The sequence below is a fragment of the Callorhinchus milii genome, unplaced genomic scaffold, assembly GCF_018977255.1.
Source record: "Callorhinchus milii isolate IMCB2004 unplaced genomic scaffold, IMCB_Cmil_1.0 Scaffold2, whole genome shotgun sequence".
NCBI lineage: Eukaryota > Metazoa > Chordata > Chondrichthyes > Chimaeriformes > Callorhinchidae > Callorhinchus > Callorhinchus milii.
In genome coordinates, this window is record NW_024704743.1 from 83,642,179 (window position 1) to 83,664,697 (window position 22,519).

Sequence of the window (22,519 nt, forward strand, 5' to 3'; positions counted from 1 at the left end):
GCGAGGACATTGTGAGAAACTCCCTTCTCTTTTCGAATAGTGCAATAGGATCTTTAATGACATCTGAATAGGCAGAGAGGCTTCGGTTTAACATCTCATCTGAAGGACAACATTTACAACACAGCGTAACTGCAACACTGCATTGGAATGTTATCTTAAAATATATGAGTTCCAGGTCCGAGATAGGGCTTGACCTTGCATCCTGACTTAAGGGTGCTACAAACTGAGCCTAATTTCTATTATTTGATAAATACCTTCTCTTACCCAACTGACTAAATTGTTTTGCTTCATGATAACTATACAGTAGCAATATCAGTATTTGTGTAGAATTTTCACGATGCATAATAATAAGTGGGATGGATTCCATGGTACAATGGTTTGTGCTGTTGCATCTCTGCAGCTCGTTTCCTCTCCCACACCAGGCTCCATGACCCTATCACCCCCCACCCTCTCCAGGCTCCACTGGCTCCCCATCCCCCAGAGGACAGAGTTCAAAATCTTCGTCGCCTTCAAAGCCCTCTACGGCCTTGTTCCTTCTTACCTATGTGACCTGCCAACCCCTTACCACCCTGTCTGCTCCCTCTGCTCAGCAGGCTCCGGCCTGCTCCACGTCCCCTGCCCAGCCTGCTCCACAACAACAACAACAACAAGATTCCATTTATTGAGCGCCTTTCACGTCAGGAGGACGTCCCAAGGCGCTGTACAGTTGGGTCAGGACCCGAGCATTGGGGAGAAATGGTCAGGGTGAGGGGAGGGAAGGGAGGGAGCGAGGAGGGGGGAAATGGTCAGGGTGAGGGGAGGGAAGGGAGGGAGCGAGGAGGGGGTAGAGAGTCGAGAGGGGAGCTGAAGGCACGGTCAAAGAGAAAGGTCTTGAGACCGGCCTTGAAGGAGGAAAGGGAGGAGGCGGCGAAGGCACTGGGGGATAGAGTTCCAGAGCCTGGGGGCTGAGAGGCTGAAGGCCCGGCCACCGATGGTAGGGCGGTTGGGGCGGGGGACGTGGAGCAGACCGGAGCCAGAGGAACGGAGGGTACGGGCAGGTAGGTAGGGGGATAGTAGGTCGGAGAGGTAGGAGGGAGCAAGGCCGTGAATGGCCTTGTAGGTGAGGATGAGGATCTTGAATTCGATCCTCTGGGGGATGGGGAGCCAGTGGAGGCGAGCGAGGGTGGGAGTGATGTGGTCCCGAAGACTGGTGCAGGACAGTACACGAGCTGCAGAGTTCTGAATGACCTGCAGCTTGTGGAGGGAGGTGCGGGAAGGCCGACGAGGAGAGAGTTCCCATAGTCCAGCCTTGAGGTGATAGAGGCGTGGACCAGAGTTTCAGCAGCGTGAGGGGTGAGGTAGTGCCGTAGTCTGGCGATATTCCGGAGGTGATGGAAGGCGGTGCCAGTTGTGGTGCGGATATGAGGAAGAAAGGACAGCTCAGGGTCGAACAGAACCCCGAGGTTCCTGACCGGCTTTGAGAGGGGGAGAGTGCAGCCTTGGATGCTGATGCTGTCAGCCACTCAATAACAACGATTTGCATTTATATCGTGCCCCTTATGCAGGGCAGTGTCCCAGAGTGCTTATCAGCGAGCGATCGACCTTCAGCCTCTCTCTTCCCCCCCACCCCAGAACTCTTCACTTTGCTCCCTTCTCTCTTACGTTCTTCAAGGCATGTCTCAAGACTCTCCTTTTCGACCTTTGGCCACCTTATGCTCCCTGCCCACCAATTCTTCTGATCCCAACCTCCTGCTCGCGTCCAAATCCCTGACTGTCCAGCGCCTTGCGATGTCCTCCCTACGTGAAAGACGCTATACAAATGTATTTGTTGTTGTAGTACTTGTTCTGTGGAAGGAACTGGCTGATTTACAATATAAACAAGCAGATTGTGTTATTCCTTGGCAATTTAATAGTGGATTATCATTTGTACAAGTATCACAGATATTAATCTTTAAGTGTGAGCAGCACTGCATCAACTGGACTGCACCATGAATTTAATATATTGTTTGCAATCTTGGGGGTGTAAATGCTTCCTCTTGTAATGAAAAATAAGATTTGTAGGATCAAATTCTCTGGCTCTAAAAAAGAACTGTGGTGTTGATAGAAAAAGTAATAGAGACAACAGGAGACTGCCCCACTCTCCTGTTATTTTCTATGTTAGAGCCTGGTTACTTTTCAAAGTGAAGCAGTGCATTGTAAACTTTAATTTCTGTCGGAGTGCTTGGATTATTTACTGTTTTAAATCCTGCTGGAAAATATAATTCATTTGATAAGGTATTTGCTGTCTATTGGACAAAAAATTGTAACTTTCATCACATGTACTCTCTCATCTCTGACTAGTGTAAATTAAAATACAAATTCTTTATTCAGATGCTAATTTATATAAGTACAGATAATTTTATATTTCATTTATTTATATAACTACATATAGGGGGAGAGAATACACAAGCGCTTTCGCACTTACCCATACCATGATGAATTAACTACCGTAAAATTAAATGACATAGCATGACTAGTGTTACTGTAGTTGAGAACTATACGTTTGATGATTTATTTTGTATCAAATATATTTTTGCTTCTCAACTTTCAATTTTACTTTCTAAATTAGGTGAACGACCGTATAAGTGCAGTGATTGTGGAAAAGCCTTCAACCAGAAAGGAGCACTGCAAATCCACATGATCAAGCACACAGGCGAAAAGCCCCATTTCTGTGTTTTCTGTCCGGCATCCTTTTCCCAAAGGGGAAATCTACGCGCACACATACAGAGGGTTCACACTGAGGTATTGTTATGATGGATACTGACATTGGGAGGTCCTCCCGAGGTGAAAGGCGCTATACAAATGTAATCTTGTTGTTGTTGTTGCAAACGTGGTTCAAAGTGGTCTGGAATTAGACTCAGTTTTAGGTTTAGTTAGTTTAGTCTGAAGCTACTCACAGTGTTGCTGCTGCTATGCAAATTGTAAAGTGCATCCGATTTTAATCTACTTTGCAAACTGATGTGTGTTTCAATAAAGCTTATTTGCTGGAGCATTCCAATGCCCTCCTCACCAGTCTCCTCAGCTCCACTACCTACAACCACAACTGATTCAGAACTCTGTCGCCCATATTCTCATCCACACTAAGCTCTGTACCCCCATCACGCCAGTCCTCGCCAGGCTCCACTGGCTGTCTACCACAGAATGGATCGATTTCAAGGTCCTTTCATTCACCTACAAACCCTTTCGCATTCCTGACACCTCCCTACTTTTTCGACCTGCTTTCTCCCCACTCCACTACCCGCTGCCTCTGTTCGGCTGGCTCTGGCCTTCTGCTCGGCCTCCTCCTGAGATGCTGCCCCTCATGAAGGGCACTGTATAAATGCAAGTTGTTGTTGGATTTCTTTCCCTTTCCTCCTTCTGGGATATTCTGATGAATACTAGTTTCTCGTTGATCAGTCACTTCCTCGAAGAGAGCTAATGTTTGTTTAGGTAACTATTCAATGAATCCCATCAACAGTTCAGGTATTCCATTGCATATTTTCTTGCTGTTTAAATATTTTAAAAATCCTAAAATCATGTAGCTCAAACTGCATCTGAAGTTCGTGCTTCTCTCCTGTTGTTAGTTGGTCCCTGGCATGTGATATGATAGGATAATATTATTTTATATTATTTCTCAAACCCTGAGCAAAAAATAAACAGGATTGTATATCACCTATAATGAACTGATCTCAGTTTCAACACTTTCTCCTACTAACATCTCAGATTAGCAATTATCCCATATTTTTACAGGAAGCAGCTTCAAACACTCAATTGTGTGCAATTTGCCGTTTGTTTCAGGAGAGTGTATTTTTTAATCTCATCGCCAGAAATAACAACGAAAAAATTGCAGGTTTGGACACTGACTATCAGCAGCAGACACAGGGGACTTCACATATTGTGCGTGTATTATTTCAGTTTGATGATGGTGGCTTTTGATGAAATTTTAATCTTTTCTGCTTTTTTTTCATTTAATTGTTAATTTTTGTTACATTTTTTGAAGGTGAAGGATGGAGACCAGCCAGCATATCAGTGTGAGGAATGTAGCTGCGTATTCCGAAAATTAGGCAGCCTAAATGCACACATCAGCAGGATGCACTCGGATGGATCAGAATCTTCCCGAGTTATCACTGACACTGCACAAAGTGCGCCGGTAATTTCAACTTTTTTGACTTTGCATTTGTTTGAACATGTAGCCTTCTGTTAAATGTGCAGTTTCCTGCACAGACCTCACATTCCTGTTTGGAACATGAAGAAAATTACTGTCTGAAAAATATTTTTCAAGTTTGTGTTAATATTGCAAATTAAAAACCTTCTCAAAAGATTCCATTTGGGAAGAAGGATTCAAAACTCCAAAAAAGTTCTAATTTTCAAATTTATTCAAATTTCCGTAACAATATTCTGCAGTAAAATACAAATTTGTCATTTATGGTACAACTATATCTTATTGAATCTTACAGGGTTCATGCTCTCAATAATCTTGCACATGTTCACTTGTAAATATATAAACTGACTACGGATTCTAACTTTTTAAATTGACACCAGAATTGTTATAGATGTCTTCACAAGTTGAAATTCTGATCGTAAAGGTTAATATATTATTTCACTAGCATTCATCTGCTTTGAAAGCATGGAAATAAAATATGATGCTTGAAGTGCTTCATGCTTCTTTGTGTACAATATAAAGATCTTTTGGGGGAAGGCAAAAAAGGGTATACATTTTATTTATGAGAGAATGAGAATTTTCTGGATATTGCAGTGTGTTAGAATAATGAATATTGATCAAGGAATACTATATAAAGTAGACTTTGTGTACTGTTTAATTTGAATTACCTACAAAAGACTGCAATGCTGAAATGTTGGTGTACTAAAGTGTACTAAACATTACTATCATCCTTAAATTGTCTTGTTTTGTTAATTATCTTCTTACTTTGGTGTGATAATCGCTGCAGCAAGCATTGCCGGTGACCTCTGCAGGAAGTCATCAAGGAGCACAGGCAGTGACTGATGTTATACAGCAGCTCTTGGAGCTCTCGGAACAGGTGACAGGAGAGGGAGCGCAAGCCCAGCAGCCAGTGCAGCAAATTACCATAGAGGGCAGCATCAATCAGGACATCTTGCAAGTGAGTCTTCATATGTCCTTCATGTAGAAATAGATTATTAATGTCAGACTAGGTACACAAATCTTAAAACATTTAAGCAGGTAAATAGATTAGAGTAGATAGCTCGAAGCAGTGAGGCCAGCACCTCCAGAGGTACAACTAGCTTTGTTCTGTGCTGAAGTTTCTACAATTCATGGTAGTTTAAAGAAAGTGACCTTTACCTAGGTCAGTGTGTCCCACCTACAACAACAACGTGCATTTATAAAGCGCCTTTCACGCAGGTCTAGCATCCCGGAGTACCTATCTAAATAAGTCGAGAACCAAACCTCTTGTAACAGAGAGTGTGAGCTCCCTTAAGGTTGGTTGAAAATCCCATATTTGTTTAAAATGTTGAAATATAAATAGCAGGGTAAGGCCTGTAGTGCGAAGAGCACAAAGAGATAATAGGATAAGGCCAGAAGTAATACCAAGCTTGCATTTTAATTGTCCATAAATTGTATAAGCAAGAATACGATGGAAGAATGAGTTAAGCAGGCAACAGTGAAGTGAGTCTCAATGCCAACACAGCAAAGTGCAGTGAAAAATAAGAAATCCCCTTTTCTGTTGTCTTCTTTCCTGCATTCAACAAAAGTAAAAAGATTTTCTCCATTGAAAGGAGTGCTCTGAAATAAGTCAGCATGTTACCTCATTGTCAACCTTGCATGTGGAAAATACTGTCTGCTAAATAGTTTTATTTTATTAAATAATCCTCCCGACGTGAAAGGCGCCATACAAATTTAATTTTGTATTGTATTAGTTTAGGTATTTGAAAATTCCTAATTGGAGTTTCTGTCTTCACTGCATTTCTAAGATTAACAGTCAAATTCAGTGTTTTTGCCTCATTTTGGTTCCCAACCTCCCCGATTGTATAATTCCCTAAAGTGATACGTTTTCATTTTATTTCTACATATTGTATTGCAAAATTATTTTTTCAAAATTAATTTGTTTTACTTCATTCTTCCAGCAAGCCTTAGAAAACAGTGGACTAACAACCATTCCTATTCAAACTCATCAATCAGAAATTGGTCAACTAAGGGTGCCTCTATCTCAAAGTCAGCCCCAGGATGCACACACAACAGCGGCTCAGCAGACTCCGTCCCTGGCTGCACAGGCACAGCAGCCACGGATGGAGAAACTATCTGGCAAAGAGAACATGGACATGGTTAAAAAAATGATGCTATATCCTGGTAAGTCAGAAGGTAACCAAGCTTGTTGGATTCTACAGAGATTCCTGGGCGGGCGGGCAGGGCGAAACGTTAAGCCAAGTTTCCTTTCTCCGTACACACACACACACACACATGGCTCTGTTTACCTAGCAGTAAGTAGGAACCCGATTGTTAGTCAAATGGCGGATCGCTTTTCTGGGGATAATAAATTCAAAAAAAAAGTAATAAGTTGGTCATTCAATCCACGACTGTTTGTGGGACACTGCTGTCGGGATTTGCACCCAAAATATAGTCAATTCACAGTATGTGAAGTTCTTTGAGACATTGCGAAGACGTGACAAGGTGCTATATTAATGCAAGGATTATTGTTATCTGACACACTATTTGATGGAGAATAAAGTTCATTTGACTGCAGGGAGCACCTTGAAGGTTTGTTTACATAGAAACACGGAAACAGGAGTAGGCCATTCAGCCCCTCGAGCCTGTTCCACCATTCTATAAGATCATGGTTGATCTGTACCTCAAGACCAATTACCCGCCCTGTATCCCTTAAAACGCTGACCTAACAATTATCTATCCACCTGAGTCTTGAAGATGTGAATTGAAGATGTGAATGGATCCAGCATCCGTTTGGTTACCAAATGGAAGTGTCGTGGTTCTATTTTAATAGGCAGATTCCAGGTCAAAAAACAGCAGCCGTTATTTACCTGTAGTCCAAAGATCCTTGCAGTGGAGTAGCTTTGTATTATTTATACAATTTATATTGTTTTCTGATGAGAACAAAATCCTTTGTTTTGTGACGTATCAAAGTAATACATACTCTATGAGGGGAAAAAAGCAGTTGTCTTTTTTTGAAAAAAAGCTTCTCATATCTTCCTGATATGAGTAATTGTCTAATATCCTTCTGTGAATTGTTCAATATCCTCCTGTTAATTGTGCGATGCTGTAATCTCTTCAGTAATGACTTTGCAGTATCCACCAGTAAGTCTTGCGGTTTTGTAATTCCTCCAATAACACTCATAGTCAGTAATAATAATAATAATAATCCTTGCATTTGATATAGCGCTTTTCACGTCGGGAGGACGTCCCAAAGCGCTTCACAGAACACACTGTAAAGTGAATTGACTGTATATTTGTGGGCGAACGCGGCAGCCAATTGCGCACAGCAATGTCCCACAAACAGTCGTAGATTAAAAATGACCAATTTATTATTGTTTTTTTTTGGAGGGATTATTATTAGGAGTGTGGAGTAAGGAAACTTGCCCAAGGTTTCGCCCTGTCTGGAATTGAACTCAGGTCTCTCACTTGCAAAGCGAGTGCTCTAACCACTGAGCTACAGGACTCCACAATAATGCACAGTACTGCAGATAATGCGAGAGACTAAATTCTGCAAAACTTTCAATGAAAATGGGCCAGTTTGGTTCTATTGTCCAGTTTATCCAATTCTTGTATGTTTTTAGGGTCTGTCCGGCGAGTGAATGGAATTCGATGGCACATGTGTACTTATTGCACAAAAGAGTTCAAAAAACCAAGCGACCTAGTGCGCCACATTCGAATCCACACTCATGAGAAACCATATAAATGCACTCAGTGTTTCCGGGCATTTGCTGTGAAGAGTACCCTCACTGCTCACATGAAGACTCACACTGGCATCAAGGAATTTAGATGTCCCATGTGTGCAAAGATGTTTTCCACCCAAGGGAGTCTGAAGGTTCATCTTAGACTACATACAGGTATTTGTTTTTGAAAGTTTTTATTGACTTCAGATGTGCCTTGGAATAAAGATGTCAGAGAAACAAGGAAATTGAAACCCTCTGTATATTGTTTTGGAAAATTCTGACCTTGTTAATTACTTGTATTTAGTCATTTTCTTGGCGTGTTATTCTTTTAATGTCACACACCCATTGGTTTGCAATAGCCAAGTGTGTCACATTCAAATGCAGTAACCCACTCTGCTGCAATAATGATCCTTCTGTACAGGAGGAATGAGCACCTGGTCTAGATTGTACCGATTAATAGGTGATAATTAAATTATTTAGGTGTCTGTGGAGGTTCATTACTGATATTGGGTCTATTTGAGTTGGGTACATAGTAGCACTAAATACTGAGATTGCACCCACATCTGCACTCCTGCCTAGTTCATATCTTGCCAATTAGTACTCTTTAAAGATGCTTGGAATATCTTGTTTAACTATATGAAAATAAATGGGTGAAGGGTCTTCTTGATCCAAAACCAATCTTGTGAATGTAAGGTGTTTTTAGAAATGGCAATGTTGCTGTCAATTTGGATACTTTATTAAGCTTTGATGACATTGATGGATATAAATGTCGCTACACTAAGTTATGAAGTCTTTAAACTGTTGACTAAATTCCTGTGGAGCATGTGTAAGTGCCTGGCTACGATCGCTGAATCAAATAGGATGTGCCAGACTGTTGGTGTTGAATAAATTGCCTTATGTTTTGTAATCCTGTAGGTGGCATTCTTCTAGTTGTTTTTGTTCATGTTCCTTCAACCATGTGCGTGAGACAGTTTTTATTAACAGTGCATTATGTAAAGGACAACATTTTTTTTGCTCAATGAGATGCACCATTAAAATGGTGTAAATTTATATAACGGAGAAGCAAATTTTTTAATTCTTACAGGCTAAGACTAGACCAATTGTGACTTATCAACAATCTGATAAGAGTAACAATTATTTCACTCCTTTAAATTTATCACTTTAATTATAAGCTACATTACCCAAACAAAGCCTACATTCAACTAATAATAACCACCTTTCCAGGTTAACCTGTTCCAGTCATTAATTACATTCTAATTAAAACGCAATAATTTATGACTCTTAAAGTCGCAAATTATTCAGATGGGAGTTGACATGAACATGAACAGAGCAGTAGGGAGACTCACACAATGATTGCAATGAGATTGCTGCCATTGAATGTAAAAATAAACTTTTTATGTCAGTAAATAAGAGTATATTTGTATAGCGCCTATAGCGCCAGGAGGACGTCCCAAGGCGCTGAATAATAATTGCAAAGGTTTGTGCATAGCCAGTATAACTGTTGGAGGATTGGAGGGAAGATAATTTAATGTCAGGCTAGATTTATTTGCAGAAACTGTGAAGATCTGGTTGCATAGAGGTAGTACAGAATGGAATTTAAGAAGCAGGAGGTGTGGAGTGAATGGGCATCTTTACTGTAAGAAAACAAATGGCAGCCACAGATTCTGTTTCAATTGGGGGGAGAGTCTGGTTGTACAGTTCAAAGTGCATTCTTCAAGCAGCTCATTTAGCAAGTCAACTAATGCTTCGTGTTGCATAATGAGTAGTTCTCAAGTTGAAATATGACACTCGATTATCACTCATTGTACAGTCTGGCGTTTTTTCTGAAAATCCCACCTAATGTCTCAAGTGTACGATGTCATCATGCATCTACTCCAATAATGTCATAAATTCCACGCCTGTGCAGAATTGAGAAGCTGCCACGGCTGGCCGTTCAGTCACCCAAACTGTACCTGCTGGGGATAGAGGCGCCCATCACTGCACACAGCCTCTATTTCACTTCAGAGGGTTGAAATTCCTGCCGGTGCAGAGGATAGCAGCACTGATGATGTTGGCATCTGATGGGATATTCCCACTATAAACCTGCATTGTCAATGTCGTGACACACAACATCATTGAGAATGATTTGCATTTTTAGGTGGTGGAAGAGTCTACAATTATGTCCTTTTTTTGCTGTCCTTTCTAGTGAGAGGAATAAAACTATTTTACATATGTATCATTTGAATGTAGGTGTTGTTTGAGAAATGTACGAGCTGAATAATTGGTACTCTTATCAGATTTCCAGGCAGGGCGAAACCTTGGGCAAGTTTCCTTACTCCACACACCTAATAATAATCCCTCCAAAACAAACAAAACAATAATAAGTTGGTCATTTTCAATCCACGACTGTTTGTGGGACACTGCTGTGCGCAATTGGCTGCCGCGTTCGCCCACAAATATACAGTCAATTCATTTTACAGTCTATTCTTTGAAGCGGTTTGAGACGTCTAGAAGACGTGAAAAACGCTATATCAAATGCAAAGAATTATTATTATAGTGTCTGATAACAATTGGAGGGATCCCATCTCTGTGAAGTACACTTGAGACATTATGATCTGTGAAGGGTGCTATATAAATGCAAGTTGTTGTTTTTATCATCAGGGGCCAGACCATTTGACTGCCCGCACTGCGATAAAAAGTTCCGCACCTCGGGACATCGAAAGAGTCATATTGCTTCCCACTTCAAAAATTTACAGCATAAGAAACAGCGATTTCCACGGAAACCTGCTAAGACTCGGATTTTAAAGAATAGCATCACATTAACAGATATCCCTCTCCAGGAACCTATTCTCATTACCGATTCAGGTAAGGGCTTTTGAGATGCACAAGCTTACAATGAAATTAATGCATTGGGAAAACAAATCTAAATAATGCATATGCAAAGCCAGCTGGCTATGAGCGAGTCTCCAGGCACCAAGCAAATCAAAGGTTTCAAAAGAAAATATGTAGCTGAATGCTAATCAGCATGAAAGTTGCGTGACATGTTGTGCTGGGGAGGTGATAATATTGGATTTATCCGAAGTATGCTGCTTGAGATTGGTTAAAATTCTTTGCACACTTAATTGGTTTTGAAATGAAAGTGGTTGATTTTAATTATTTTAATTAAGTGCAGTAGAAACTCACTAATAAGGTCAGCAAAATGACTAAAGAATTTACCCACATTTACCAGTTGATCTCACTTGAGATGTTATTACTGTACTATATAAAACAATGTTGAAATGTAAAAAAATTGCAAAATAATTGACTACATTAGTAAGTTGACCTTAAGGTGAGTTTGCATTTTTTGTTACAGTTTTTTTTCCCCTGAGATGGTGTTATATTAATTGTTTGAATTGCTTTTAAAGTGCAAACAATTAAAAAAAATACTTTTTTATTTGTAGGTTTGATCCAGCAAACACCAAGGAATAGCCAATTGTACAGTCATTTCCTGGCCAATGGCATAATCACTGATGGATTGAGTGGTGACAGGCCATACAAATGTGCATATTGTAACAAGGGGTTTAAAAAATCTAGTCATCTTAAACAACATATCAGGTATGATACAATGACCTACAATTGGGACCTTGATGTGCGCAAACTGGCTGTCAAATTTGTTCAAAAAATGTACAATCACTCCACTTTACAGTAAAATCCTATGAAGCACTTTGCAACATCCTCCTAACTTGAAAGGCAATATATATCAAATGCAAGGAATATTATTAGCTTGTTTAGAGGTTGAAATCTCCTCAGTTTTTTGGTGAAAGGTTGGCAAGATTACATTTAGTTTTCCTGACCAAAGAATTGTCTTCAAAGCTAGAAATGAAAAATTCCTTTCAGAAATAATATAAAGGAAAGGTTGTAGGACTTGTATTAACTTTTTTGCCTTAAATCTCCATTACAAATGAAGACATAATTTGTGTGCTGCAAGTATTCCTACTAAAAGTTAATGATAAAAATTTAAGTTGAGCGATTCAGTTGGTATGTCCTACCAGATGATGATTGAAATGGTAAAGTGGAGCCTTCCAACATGAGGGTCCTCTGCTAAATCCAGCGTGTCAAACACTAGCATTCAATCTGTAAAGCCGCTAAACTTTTTTTTTACACTTATCCATGCCAATGTTAGTTCATAGTGCTATTCCTTTTCCATTATTCTGGTTCAAATGAGCTATCAAGTGCAGCGTCGTGGCTTTCTCACTTTTGCTGCAATTAGTTTCCATAAATTTAGTTTCTGAACAACACATTTTCAAAGGATTTGCATAACTCTGAGACAGAGAAGAAAGTTTCTCGCAGTGTCCTGGACAACAATCCCCCAGACAAAATTAGCTCTTTACTTCATGGTTCTTTGTGCCATTTGATGCTATTGCCAATTACATTCGCCTACAAAATAAACAGGCATGACCGTTTACAGTATCCTGTGGAGTGCTTTGAAACACCCTCCCGATATGAAAGGCAGTATAATAATTGCAAGAATTTTTTTTATTATTTCTGAGCGATGTATTTCTTTCAGAAAATACTCCTTTTATTGGAAGAAGATTCAAAGGAAGAACAAAGGCTTCTGGTAATTGAGGAATCTCTCAGTGTGCCAAATATACTTTTAGAATCTGACCAAGCTCAATTTTTAGCCTCAATGTATCCATCTACTGTTACATATCTTGTAGCAGAGTGGTTATATTCATGCAGTTCCCTAATTTGATTCGATCTTTTACAATTTTCACATGGAGAACTCAATAGGTAGGCAGATGATGACACTTCCTTGTAGAATTGCTTTCGCTCTTGATAACTTTAAATGCTTTATTGGATTTTTTCCAAGCTTGATAAATGATACTGTCACCAAAAGACAATTGCTTTGGCTTGGAGTTATGCAAACCTTTTGAAAATGTTGTGTTCAGAAAGTAAATTTATGAAATCTTCCTCCATAAATGTGGCAAAGTTTTTTATATAAAAAAAAGTTCTGAATTGTGAGCAGTTTTGTACTGTGGATTTGCAACCATAGGAACTCGGTCAGGAATTTATCATTCTGAAGCGTAGAGATCAAAATCTCAATTTTGCACTTCCAACTGTATATTTAAAGCCAACTAATACACTAAATGACATTTAATTACCAAGGTCAGAAGGAGAACACAGTGAAATGCAGTCACTTGTGTAAGACCATAAAATCTCATACAGTGCACAATATTTACAACACCCTTTCTTATAGTTGATATATTCTTCAAATATTGTAATCCTGTTCCTTTGATAACACTTGGCACCTCAAGTACCTAACTGACCAGGCCAAAGCTCTGAGGTATTATCAGAAGAAAGGTTCATCAAAGAAATTTACAAGACCTGTCAATTTAAAGATATATTGAGTGGCCGTGAGCCCTTTCATATTAGTAGACACATACTGCAGGGGGATTAAAGTATTCCTTGCAGCCAGACCTCATGGAACAAACTAATGGAGAGCAACAAATAAAATGTTTATTTTACAATTTGAAAGGATTTTCCCCTTCTTGTGCTTTTATAATCTTCCCCTTCAACTCCAGGGCTTATTCACTGCCACCTCACCTAAAAGGTGTTCTGATCTAAGATTTGCTCCATGCATGGTGGCGCCTGCATTAAGTTATGTGGTTTGTTTATATTTCAGATCTCATACAGGTGAGAAACCTTTCAAATGTTCACAGTGTGGCAGAGCATTTGTGTCATCCGGGGTCCTTAAGTCACATATCCGGACTCATTCTGGCCTCAAAGCGTACAAGTGTTTGATTTGTGATGGTACATTTACTACAAATGGTAGTCTAAAGCGTCATATGTCAACCCATAGTGAAGTACGTCCTTTCATGTGTCCGTATTGCCAGAAGACTTTCAAGACTTCTATGAACTGTAAAAAGCATATGAAAACACATAGGTAAGAACTTACAAGCATTATTTCCAGCTTGCTTTTTATCTGAGTTTAACTTCATTATGGTTTGTATGCCTTTTACGTAACTGAGTTTATAATTTGTGGTCAAAAAGATGAAGAATATCAGTAAATGAAATATTTCAACAAAGTTTGCACTTAGTGTCAAGCACTCTTTCCGGTCAAGTATAACTGGATTAAACGCAGTCGATTTCCTTTTACACTGTACCAACAACATTCTTTATCCTAACCTCAACTCCTGAAGTTAACTCCTGTAGCAGTGTTACATTTCCACAACCTTTGATTTCAGTGAGAATGCCAGTTGTGCAGTTTTATGCTGCAGCTCCATGTCCATCAAAAACATGGCTGAGGCTCTTTAAGCTCATTCCACTTAGACATTTATAGTCAGCGTGAAAGCTTTCTAGGTTAGTTACATTTGAGGTAGTATCTAAAAATTCAGCTATGGAGCTGCCATATTTATTGCACCCGGCATTGGAATTAAAAAAGAGTGGGAAACAGCAGCATAAATGTTGCCCCGATGCAATAATAAAACTCTTTACGAACATAATGTTTGTCTCCTGCATGTTGGAGTCGAATCAATCCTCTGGTGGACTCCGTAGTCCAAGCAGACCTGAGCAGGCAGGTCCACAATACTCCAGGGCACTACTCACAGTTTTCTTCGATTTTATGTTCAACAGAGCATGACAGATTAGCCGGCCTGGCTCATCAGCAGGACGTGCAGTGAAAGACCAGTCACTCAGAGCAGGAATTCTTCCCACTCAGTTTCTGTAATCCGTGCAGCAAAAGCCCTAAGGGGTAGGGAGGTCCTACTAGACAAACAGCGAAAAGCTTGCAAGACAGTACTCTGAATGGCAAGCTCTAGGATTTTAGCTGGTTACATTTCAGCAGTACCCCAAATGCAAATTGTGGTGTCCTCCAGATTTTGGTTCTTGCCAACCTGTGCCTAATACTCTCTGGAATTAGATAAGCAGTGTCCCTCCGGGGGGCAGAGTGCTCATTCCATTCCAGAAATGGAAATTTCTAATGTGTAGGTGGTTTGCATATGTGGAACTCTCATTCTGGTCTGGTTGCAGCTTAAGCTTAGTGCTAGTTTTCCACATGAGCCAGAAAATCCTTGCATTTGATATAGCGCTTTTCACGTCGGGAGGACGTCCCAAAGTGCTTCACAGAACACACTGTAAAGTGAATTGACTGTATATCTGTGGGCGAACGCAGCAGCCAATTGCACACAGCAATGTCCCACAAACAGTCGTAGATTGAAAATGACCAATTTATTATTGTTTTGGATTTTTTGGAGGGATTATTATTAGGCGTGTGGAGTAAGGAAACTTGCCCAAGGTTTCGCCCTGCCTGGAATTGAACTCAGGTCTCTCACTTGCAAAGCGAGTGCTCTAAGCACTGAGCTACAGGACTCTAGATACTTGAATGATCAAGAAAAAATGTTGAAATACTGTTCCATTTTCCTAAGTTCTTTCTCCCTTTTTTTTACACAGGTATGAACTTGCTCAGCAGATTCAGCAACAGCAGCAGGTCTCGCTTGGTGATGACACCTTGGTAGACTCGATGGAACAGCAGTCTGTATCTGCTAACAACCAAGAACAAACCCAACTTCAGGCAGATGAGCTGCAGCAGCCAACGACAGTCAGTGCTGACCAGCAATCCATGCTGGGACTGAGTCAGGAACAAGCAGTGGCTTCCCAGCAGGGTGGTCTCAGCCAGCAGCTTACAGACCAGCAGCTTGTACAAGATGAAGGTAGAAGCGAGGAAAACTTTCCCGCGATTAGCTGTGAACCTAATGCTTTTGTACCTTTCACAATATGTACATTTTCTGCTGTGTTAAATTACTAAGTAACTATAATTCCTTCTTGCACATTTGGACAAGAAACATTTATTGTTGATAATCCCTGAAGCAGGTCAATCAGGTCATAGCATTAAAGTTCAATTATAAAACGTATGGAACATTTAGGTTTTCCTAGCATATCAGTAGAATAACAAGGAAGGGAGAAATCAAATTAATTTTCATTAACATTAAAATGATGAATTATGTCCTATACTGATCACATTTCTGGATATCAGTTCCAGGTCATCAACCCAGAGACTTCTGATAATTTATATCAGTATTATTAATCTTGTGTAGCTTTGTTTCTCTTTTTATATATTGATAGAGCAACCTCACTTTTCAAAAATCCTAAATCTATTAATATTAACTTGAGAGTTTTCCTTCACTTATTTCTATGTTATCCATTTTTGTCCTCTGATCTTGATCTGATTAAGAAAGTCATCCATCTTATTTATTGTCCTTTTATTTTATTTAACTTAGATTGTATCACCAGTGCATAAAACTAGACTTTGATGCATAAATGATGCAGGTAATTTAGGTTATTATTAAATATTTTAAATGATGCAGTGTTGTACAGTGAGAAGCATAATTGGCCACAGAAAAAAATGCTTATTCTGAGGGCATTGGAATTTTGACAGATGGAGGAATTCTGCACTGCATTATTAATTCTGTGATTTTGGGTGCATAAGCAAAAACAATATGGACTGGCTGATGAGAGACAATGTATTACTATTGCTTATCCTTTTTGAGGTATTTGCAAACCACATTGCTTCTTCCAATGGGCAAATTGCAGTTTCATCTGAATTGCAAATCCAAAGTCGTCAGTATCCAATTGAATTGCAAATCCAAAGTATGGAAAAGACAGACAAGCTGATACTGTTTCCTGTCAGGATTTAGTTTGTTGTCATTTTTCTTGACTTTGTCGCTTCAGAATATACCAGCTGTGAGCTTGAATAATAATAATAATCCTTGCATTTGATATAGCGTCTTATCAAGGTCTTTGAGGCATCTCAAAGCGCTTCACAGAATATATTATAAAGTGAATTGGCTGTGTATTTTGTGGGTAAACACAAGAGCCAATTGAAACAGCCCACAGCAGTGTCCCACAAACAATCATGGACTGAGTGACTATTATTATTTAATTTTTTTTGGAAGAGATTATTACACCTGGAAAACCGATCCGCCAATCAACTAACAACGGGATTCTTACTTACTGCTAGGTGAACAGAGGCGTGTGGAGTGAGGAAACTTGTCCAACGTTTCGCCCTGCCTGGGAAGCAAACCCAGGTCCTCTTGCTTGCGAGGCGAGTGCTCTAACCGCTAAGCTGCAAGACTCCATATATTAGCCTTGCCTGAAATATTCCACAATGCATTATAACCTGATATTTGCAAGGTAGAAGCTGCTCTTAACTCAGCAAGTCCATTAGCAAATACTCTATTCCAAGTTAGACTCAGGAAATAAGAAACTTACTGTGCGATCATATTCAATTTTGTTTTACTTGCAAAATTTAAATAAATATTGAAATTACATATTTGCTACTTTGTTGCTTTAATGGGAATTTATTGGTATTCTGTCCAATTCATTTTGTTCCTTAATTTTTTCTGATTTCAGATTCCTTCGTGACCACGCAGCACACCTTACAGCAAAACATCAACCAGTTTGATCAACAGGCTATAACACAGCAGACCTTTGACCAACAGGGTCTGACGCAAGGTTGTAGTCTAAAAAAAGTAAATTCAATGTTTTATAATAAGCTTTAGAATAATAGACTAAACTTTTGAGGTGCTTTACAAATCTAACCTTGAAATTGCATGATTATGTTTAAGTAGAAAAAGGATGTTAAATAAGGCTGTACTATAGTTTGTGCTGGGAAGTTGGCATGTCACCTGAAAGTGATACACAGAATTGTTTCACTTTTTGTTCAAGTGTATTTATAACACTGTTAACAAACTTAATATTATTCTGTCAACATGTTCACAGAAGAATGCACACATTGAAACGCTACCCTTAAACTCGTAACTCATAATGGTGCTTGAATTGAGTGGTGTGATTTTATAAATACAGCAAGCCTCTGGTTTACCTCTTTGGGTATCCAGAATTTGAACTAGCTGGACCTGGCCTGAAATCCAAAACATTTTTTTTTAAAAAAATTGAAAGCCAAAAATTTTCCCGGGCCCCGCATGTAAACTTCCGCTGCCTCAACATCTCTAGTGCACGCCAACACAGCATTGAGCGGCCCACGTGATTCCCACAGCTTCCTACTTCACTGTCTGGAGTCCAGTATCCGTGGTTGGTTTACCGCGGTAGAAGTGTATACGCAATGCCAGTAATGCTGGTAAATGCATCACTGACAATTTCTGTCACTTCATATGCATTTTTTGCATTATTGGCATTATAATACTTAGCCCGAAATTCCACATCGCTGGACTGGATCCCTCCCCCCCTATTAGTTTATCTGCAATCCTGTTTGTCGCAACAAGTAATAAGCAACATCAAAGTCAGTGTTTGATTTCTTCTTGAGAATTGTTCTACATTTTATACTTTGTAATGTTTAATATTCCGCAATTAGAGGTTTTAAAATAACAATCAAGAACAGTTGTACAATATCAAATGCAAGGATTATTATTCAGATTTTTTTATATATATATGTATATATATGACATCATACCTGTGAGATGTATTGTTTTATAAATGTATGCAGAGACAGCCCCAATAGTGCAGTGGGTTATGCTGCAGTTTACAGACCAGGAGCTTGCGGTCTGAATCCCAGTCTGTGCTGAGTTTGCTGGTCTCAGCCAGATCTGCTTGGGGAGGATAAATTGGCCCTGGCCTCCCATTATTAGGAAGGGGAAAACCAGTTAAGATTCCAGCTTCCCAAGCTTGACCTCTCCTCACTCACAATAGAGAGAGAGCGTGTGTATATGTGTGGCAGCTGAGTGAGAAGAGATCAGGCTTGAGTGTGATGCCCACTATAGTAGAGTGACCATATTTTGTAAACCAAATCCGTTAAAACCGAAATATAAACCAAATATATTCAAAAAAAAGCTCACCACAATTCTTTATTACTGTCAGTACTGGAGAAGCTTGTTAGATTAATGGCTGTATTTCTCTGATCAGTGTATTAGAATGTTTAAGAATGTTATTGTTCTTGCTCAATTTGTTCCTGCACTCAAGATGAGGCAAATTTGGCCAAGACACAATATCTTATCCAGGGACTGTCCCCATAAATTGAGAACATATGGTCACCCTACTCCATAGTCAAATGCCCTCCTATTGGTGAAAATAATTAGACGCTTTAGTTTTCAAGAAATCTGCAGAATTGGATCTACACCCTTCCCTTCTTTTTTAAAAAAAATGCAACGGGTGTTGAAGGTGCACGTTCTTTAAGATTGATTTCTAGGTGGATTGATAGCTTATGGCACTATTCAAAAAGAGAAGGGAGTTTCTCCTTGTGTCCTGGGAAACAATCCATCAGATAAAAAAAAATGACCAAAAGTGTTCTCTATTCAAGACATCTGAAAAGTGCAAGACTACTTTCCTCAAGTTGTTTCTTAGTTATGGGATGATGCTACTTGAATGGAAAGATATCGAAGATACTAACTGTAATAACCCCATTTCAGTATCAAAGATCAATACATCACATGGTTTTGGTGGTGTATTCTACCAAACCTCATTTGGTTTATGGATGCAGCACTGCTGTGGTCTTTTCATTTGACCAAAAATGGTAACTGAGATTCAATTACCTCAGCTATTTGTTGTACCAGTATTTTAATTACAGTAGAAAGGAGTGATCACTAAAGTTCATGGGGCATTAGCTTCCTGTGTCGATAGAATTAGAGATTTTTGCTAATCCGGATTGCTATTTATTTGGCTTAGATTGAGCTTTTCAGTATGGCCGAGCGAGGAAAGGATACCTGATTACGATGTCTGTGTGAGGCAGGCAGCTTTTAAGGAGCTAACAAGGCAGTTCAACCTCATTCAAAAATGAGAACTGACCCTATAATAGGGAATGGGATATGTGCCTAACGGATGTCGTAACAAGTGTGACAAATTGAGAGATATATTGCCATCACACAAATTGCTTAAAATTGAAACTGTTCCAATTTCACATAAAATTGGAACTCCTGTTTCAAACACTAAGGAAACTATTCCTCTTTTCTGATCTAGATTTGACATTAAGATGGTTGGTGTTAGTTCTAATCAGTCAAGTTGACCTTTGTTAACCGTGACTGAATTTTTAAGTCTAAATATGAGAATTTTCCAAAATTCTGCATGCTCTTAAATTTCAAAAGAAGGGTGTTAAGGTGAAGGCCCTGAGAATTTGGGGCTCTAAATCCTTGCATTGAATAATTCCCTTCTTATAAATCCAGGGAGTTAGAGTTGGCTATATATAGACAACTCTGTTTACCTATTGAACAAAACATGAACATTGACAATTGATCTGAACTGGGAATTCCTCAGATAAAATTGGCCATTCATTTCATGGCTGTCTGTGGGACATTGTTATGTGCAAATTGGCTGCCGCATCCATCTAGAAAATAATCAATACACTTTAGAGTAAGTCTTGCGAAATGTTTTAGACATCCTCCCGACATAAAAGGAACGTTATCAAATGTAAGTAATTATTGTTCTTATAATTGCAGTGTCGGAATTTAAGCACTTTGTTTTAGGTGAATACAAATGAACTTTATTTTCCCCTTTTGCTAGGCTTCACCATCACAGATAGCTTTGGCCCACAAGGTCAATTTACACCAGTACAACAGCTTCAGGATTCCAGCAGCCTAGAGTCACAAGCTCTGACTCCCAGTTACCACCAGCAGAGCCTGCTTCAGGTTCCCACAACAGACAGTATCAGTGTGGTGAGTATTAAATTAATCAGTGATATTGTAAATCATTGGATCTAATTGCCAGTATCGCATAACAGGAGAATTCCTATCGATCTGCTCCAGAAATAAAGAGAAGTGGAGGTTCTCCCAGTAACTTCTCAATTTGGTAACTCCAGTTCCTTATTAAGGAATCTGATTTAATAAACATTGGAATGAAATTAGCAAATTGTTTCATGACATATCCTTCACATATTGTGAGAAGCTGTTAATTTTTGAGGGATTATTGACCAGGGTACCTTGAAAGAAGGCTTTTTACTTCCCCAATACAATATGACTATCGGAATGAAGGGAATCTTTCACATCCACCTGAACAGGCAGCTGGTACCCCGGATTAACATTAAAAGGATTTGTAAATGGATTATTGTTAATATTTTCTTAGCTGTTTGCATTTTTTAATGTGTGTTTTCTGATTTTCATTTGTCTCACACTCACTGCAGACAACGCGCTTATTGCATGAGCAGCCACATGAAAACCTGCACCTTCAGAGCCATCGATCAGCGTTCCATTCTGACAGTGAGGACCAAGTCAGACGAACATACAGGTCAGACAGCGAGACTGACATATGATTATCGTTTTTTATGAGTTTCTCTTGCAGAGTCCTCTTCTGTATACTGGACATGCTGCTCATATAAACATGCTGCTCAATGAACCCAACCATCATTGAAATTTAGATTTTGGTTAAGTTTCTGCCATTTGAGGACGAAAAAAAATTTCTATACGTAATCACAAATTATTGAGGATCTGGCTTGTCTGGCAGACATCCAGGCCTGGATGAGCACAAACCTCTTGTAGCTAAATGTCGACAATACGAAAGCCGTACTCCTTGGCTCCTGTCAACATTTTCGGTCCAGTGGCTCTGACCTCCTCAACCTCCCCGGCCTATCCCTCAAATTCAGTGTGCAATCTAGGCGTTAGGTTCGACACACAGCTGTCCTTTCTACTCCACATCGGTTTCTGACCTGGATTGCCTTCCTCCACCTCCTCCACATTACCCGCCTCTGACCGTACCTTACCCCAAACGCAGCCAAAACCCTCTTCCAAGCATTCGTCACCTCCTGCCTCCATTCGACCATTAGTGGCCGCGCTTTCAGTCACTATACCCCGAAACCCTGGAACAGCCTTGCTCTATCCCTCCACCTCTTTGACCGTGACTAAGGTCACCTCCCCACAACTCGGCGACATGCTCCGCCAATGTCAAGCGCTCTGGGACTCTACCCTGCCTGAGGGGTGCTATATAAATGCAAGTTATGATCCATTCTGATCAGAAGCTGCACATATTATTCACCATAAATAATACATCTTGTCATGGGTTGAAAAAGTGCGCCCTCAGCAAAGAGAGCTCCTTGTATGTTTGTCCTGGCAGACTCAATGTTGAAGGGAAGAACATAATGGTGAAGGGGGGAAAAAATACTACTGGATCAAGAAATTTATATAGTTCACAATTTTGATATGTTTTATGGATGGAAAGAATATACAGATTGCAAATTTAATGAAATTTAAGTAATCACAAAACTTTAAAATGCATAAGTATGAACAAATGATATGCCTATCTCTAAATATTGTTGTAATTTGTTTTCGTTCCTTAGGTGTGAGTTCTGTTCCAAAGGTTTCAAGAAGTCTAGCCACCTAAAGCAGCATGTACGCTCCCACACAGGCGAAAAACCCTTCAAATGCCTTCAGTGCAGTCGGTCTTTTGTATCCTCGGGTGTTTTGAAAGCGCATCAACGAACACACACAGGTAAAGATTTGAGAAAGCTGGCACAGACGCAAGTAATCATTTCACTCTGAATTAAATTATTGAATGAGACACGGACTTGCCAGACTTATCTCTGCCTGCACTTTCAGTCATCTTTCCCCTTCCTATCCCCCAGTGCATGTGCCCAGCTAACAGTGTTAAGCATTTTGTGACATCCTCACAATGTGAAACACATTGTATAAATGTAAATTCTGTTGGTTTGTGTTGGATTACTGGAATCTGATGTACTCAGTGTTCACTGATGTAGCTCCTAGAGTTGCAA

The 22,519-nt window shown here is 39.7% G+C and overlaps 1 protein-coding gene across 1 annotated transcript in view; it reads left to right on the plus strand.

Moving 5' to 3' along the window:
• Positions 1 to 22,519, plus strand: part of LOC103183222 (zinc finger protein 236) — a 76,664-nt gene that overhangs the window by 26,699 nt on the left and 27,446 nt on the right. The window contains exons 6-18 of the mRNA XM_007900571.2: positions 2,588 to 2,760; positions 3,998 to 4,147; positions 4,947 to 5,117; positions 6,100 to 6,322; positions 7,762 to 8,034; positions 10,501 to 10,704; positions 11,280 to 11,433; positions 13,502 to 13,762; positions 15,268 to 15,527; positions 17,227 to 17,328; positions 20,323 to 20,474; positions 20,939 to 21,042; positions 22,088 to 22,239. Coding sequence (XP_007898762.2) covers positions 2,588 to 2,760; positions 3,998 to 4,147; positions 4,947 to 5,117; positions 6,100 to 6,322; positions 7,762 to 8,034; positions 10,501 to 10,704; positions 11,280 to 11,433; positions 13,502 to 13,762; positions 15,268 to 15,527; positions 17,227 to 17,328; positions 20,323 to 20,474; positions 20,939 to 21,042; positions 22,088 to 22,239 — 2,379 coding nt within the window. The remainder of the gene's footprint in view (positions 1 to 2,587; positions 2,761 to 3,997; positions 4,148 to 4,946; positions 5,118 to 6,099; positions 6,323 to 7,761; positions 8,035 to 10,500; positions 10,705 to 11,279; positions 11,434 to 13,501; positions 13,763 to 15,267; positions 15,528 to 17,226; positions 17,329 to 20,322; positions 20,475 to 20,938; positions 21,043 to 22,087; positions 22,240 to 22,519) is intronic.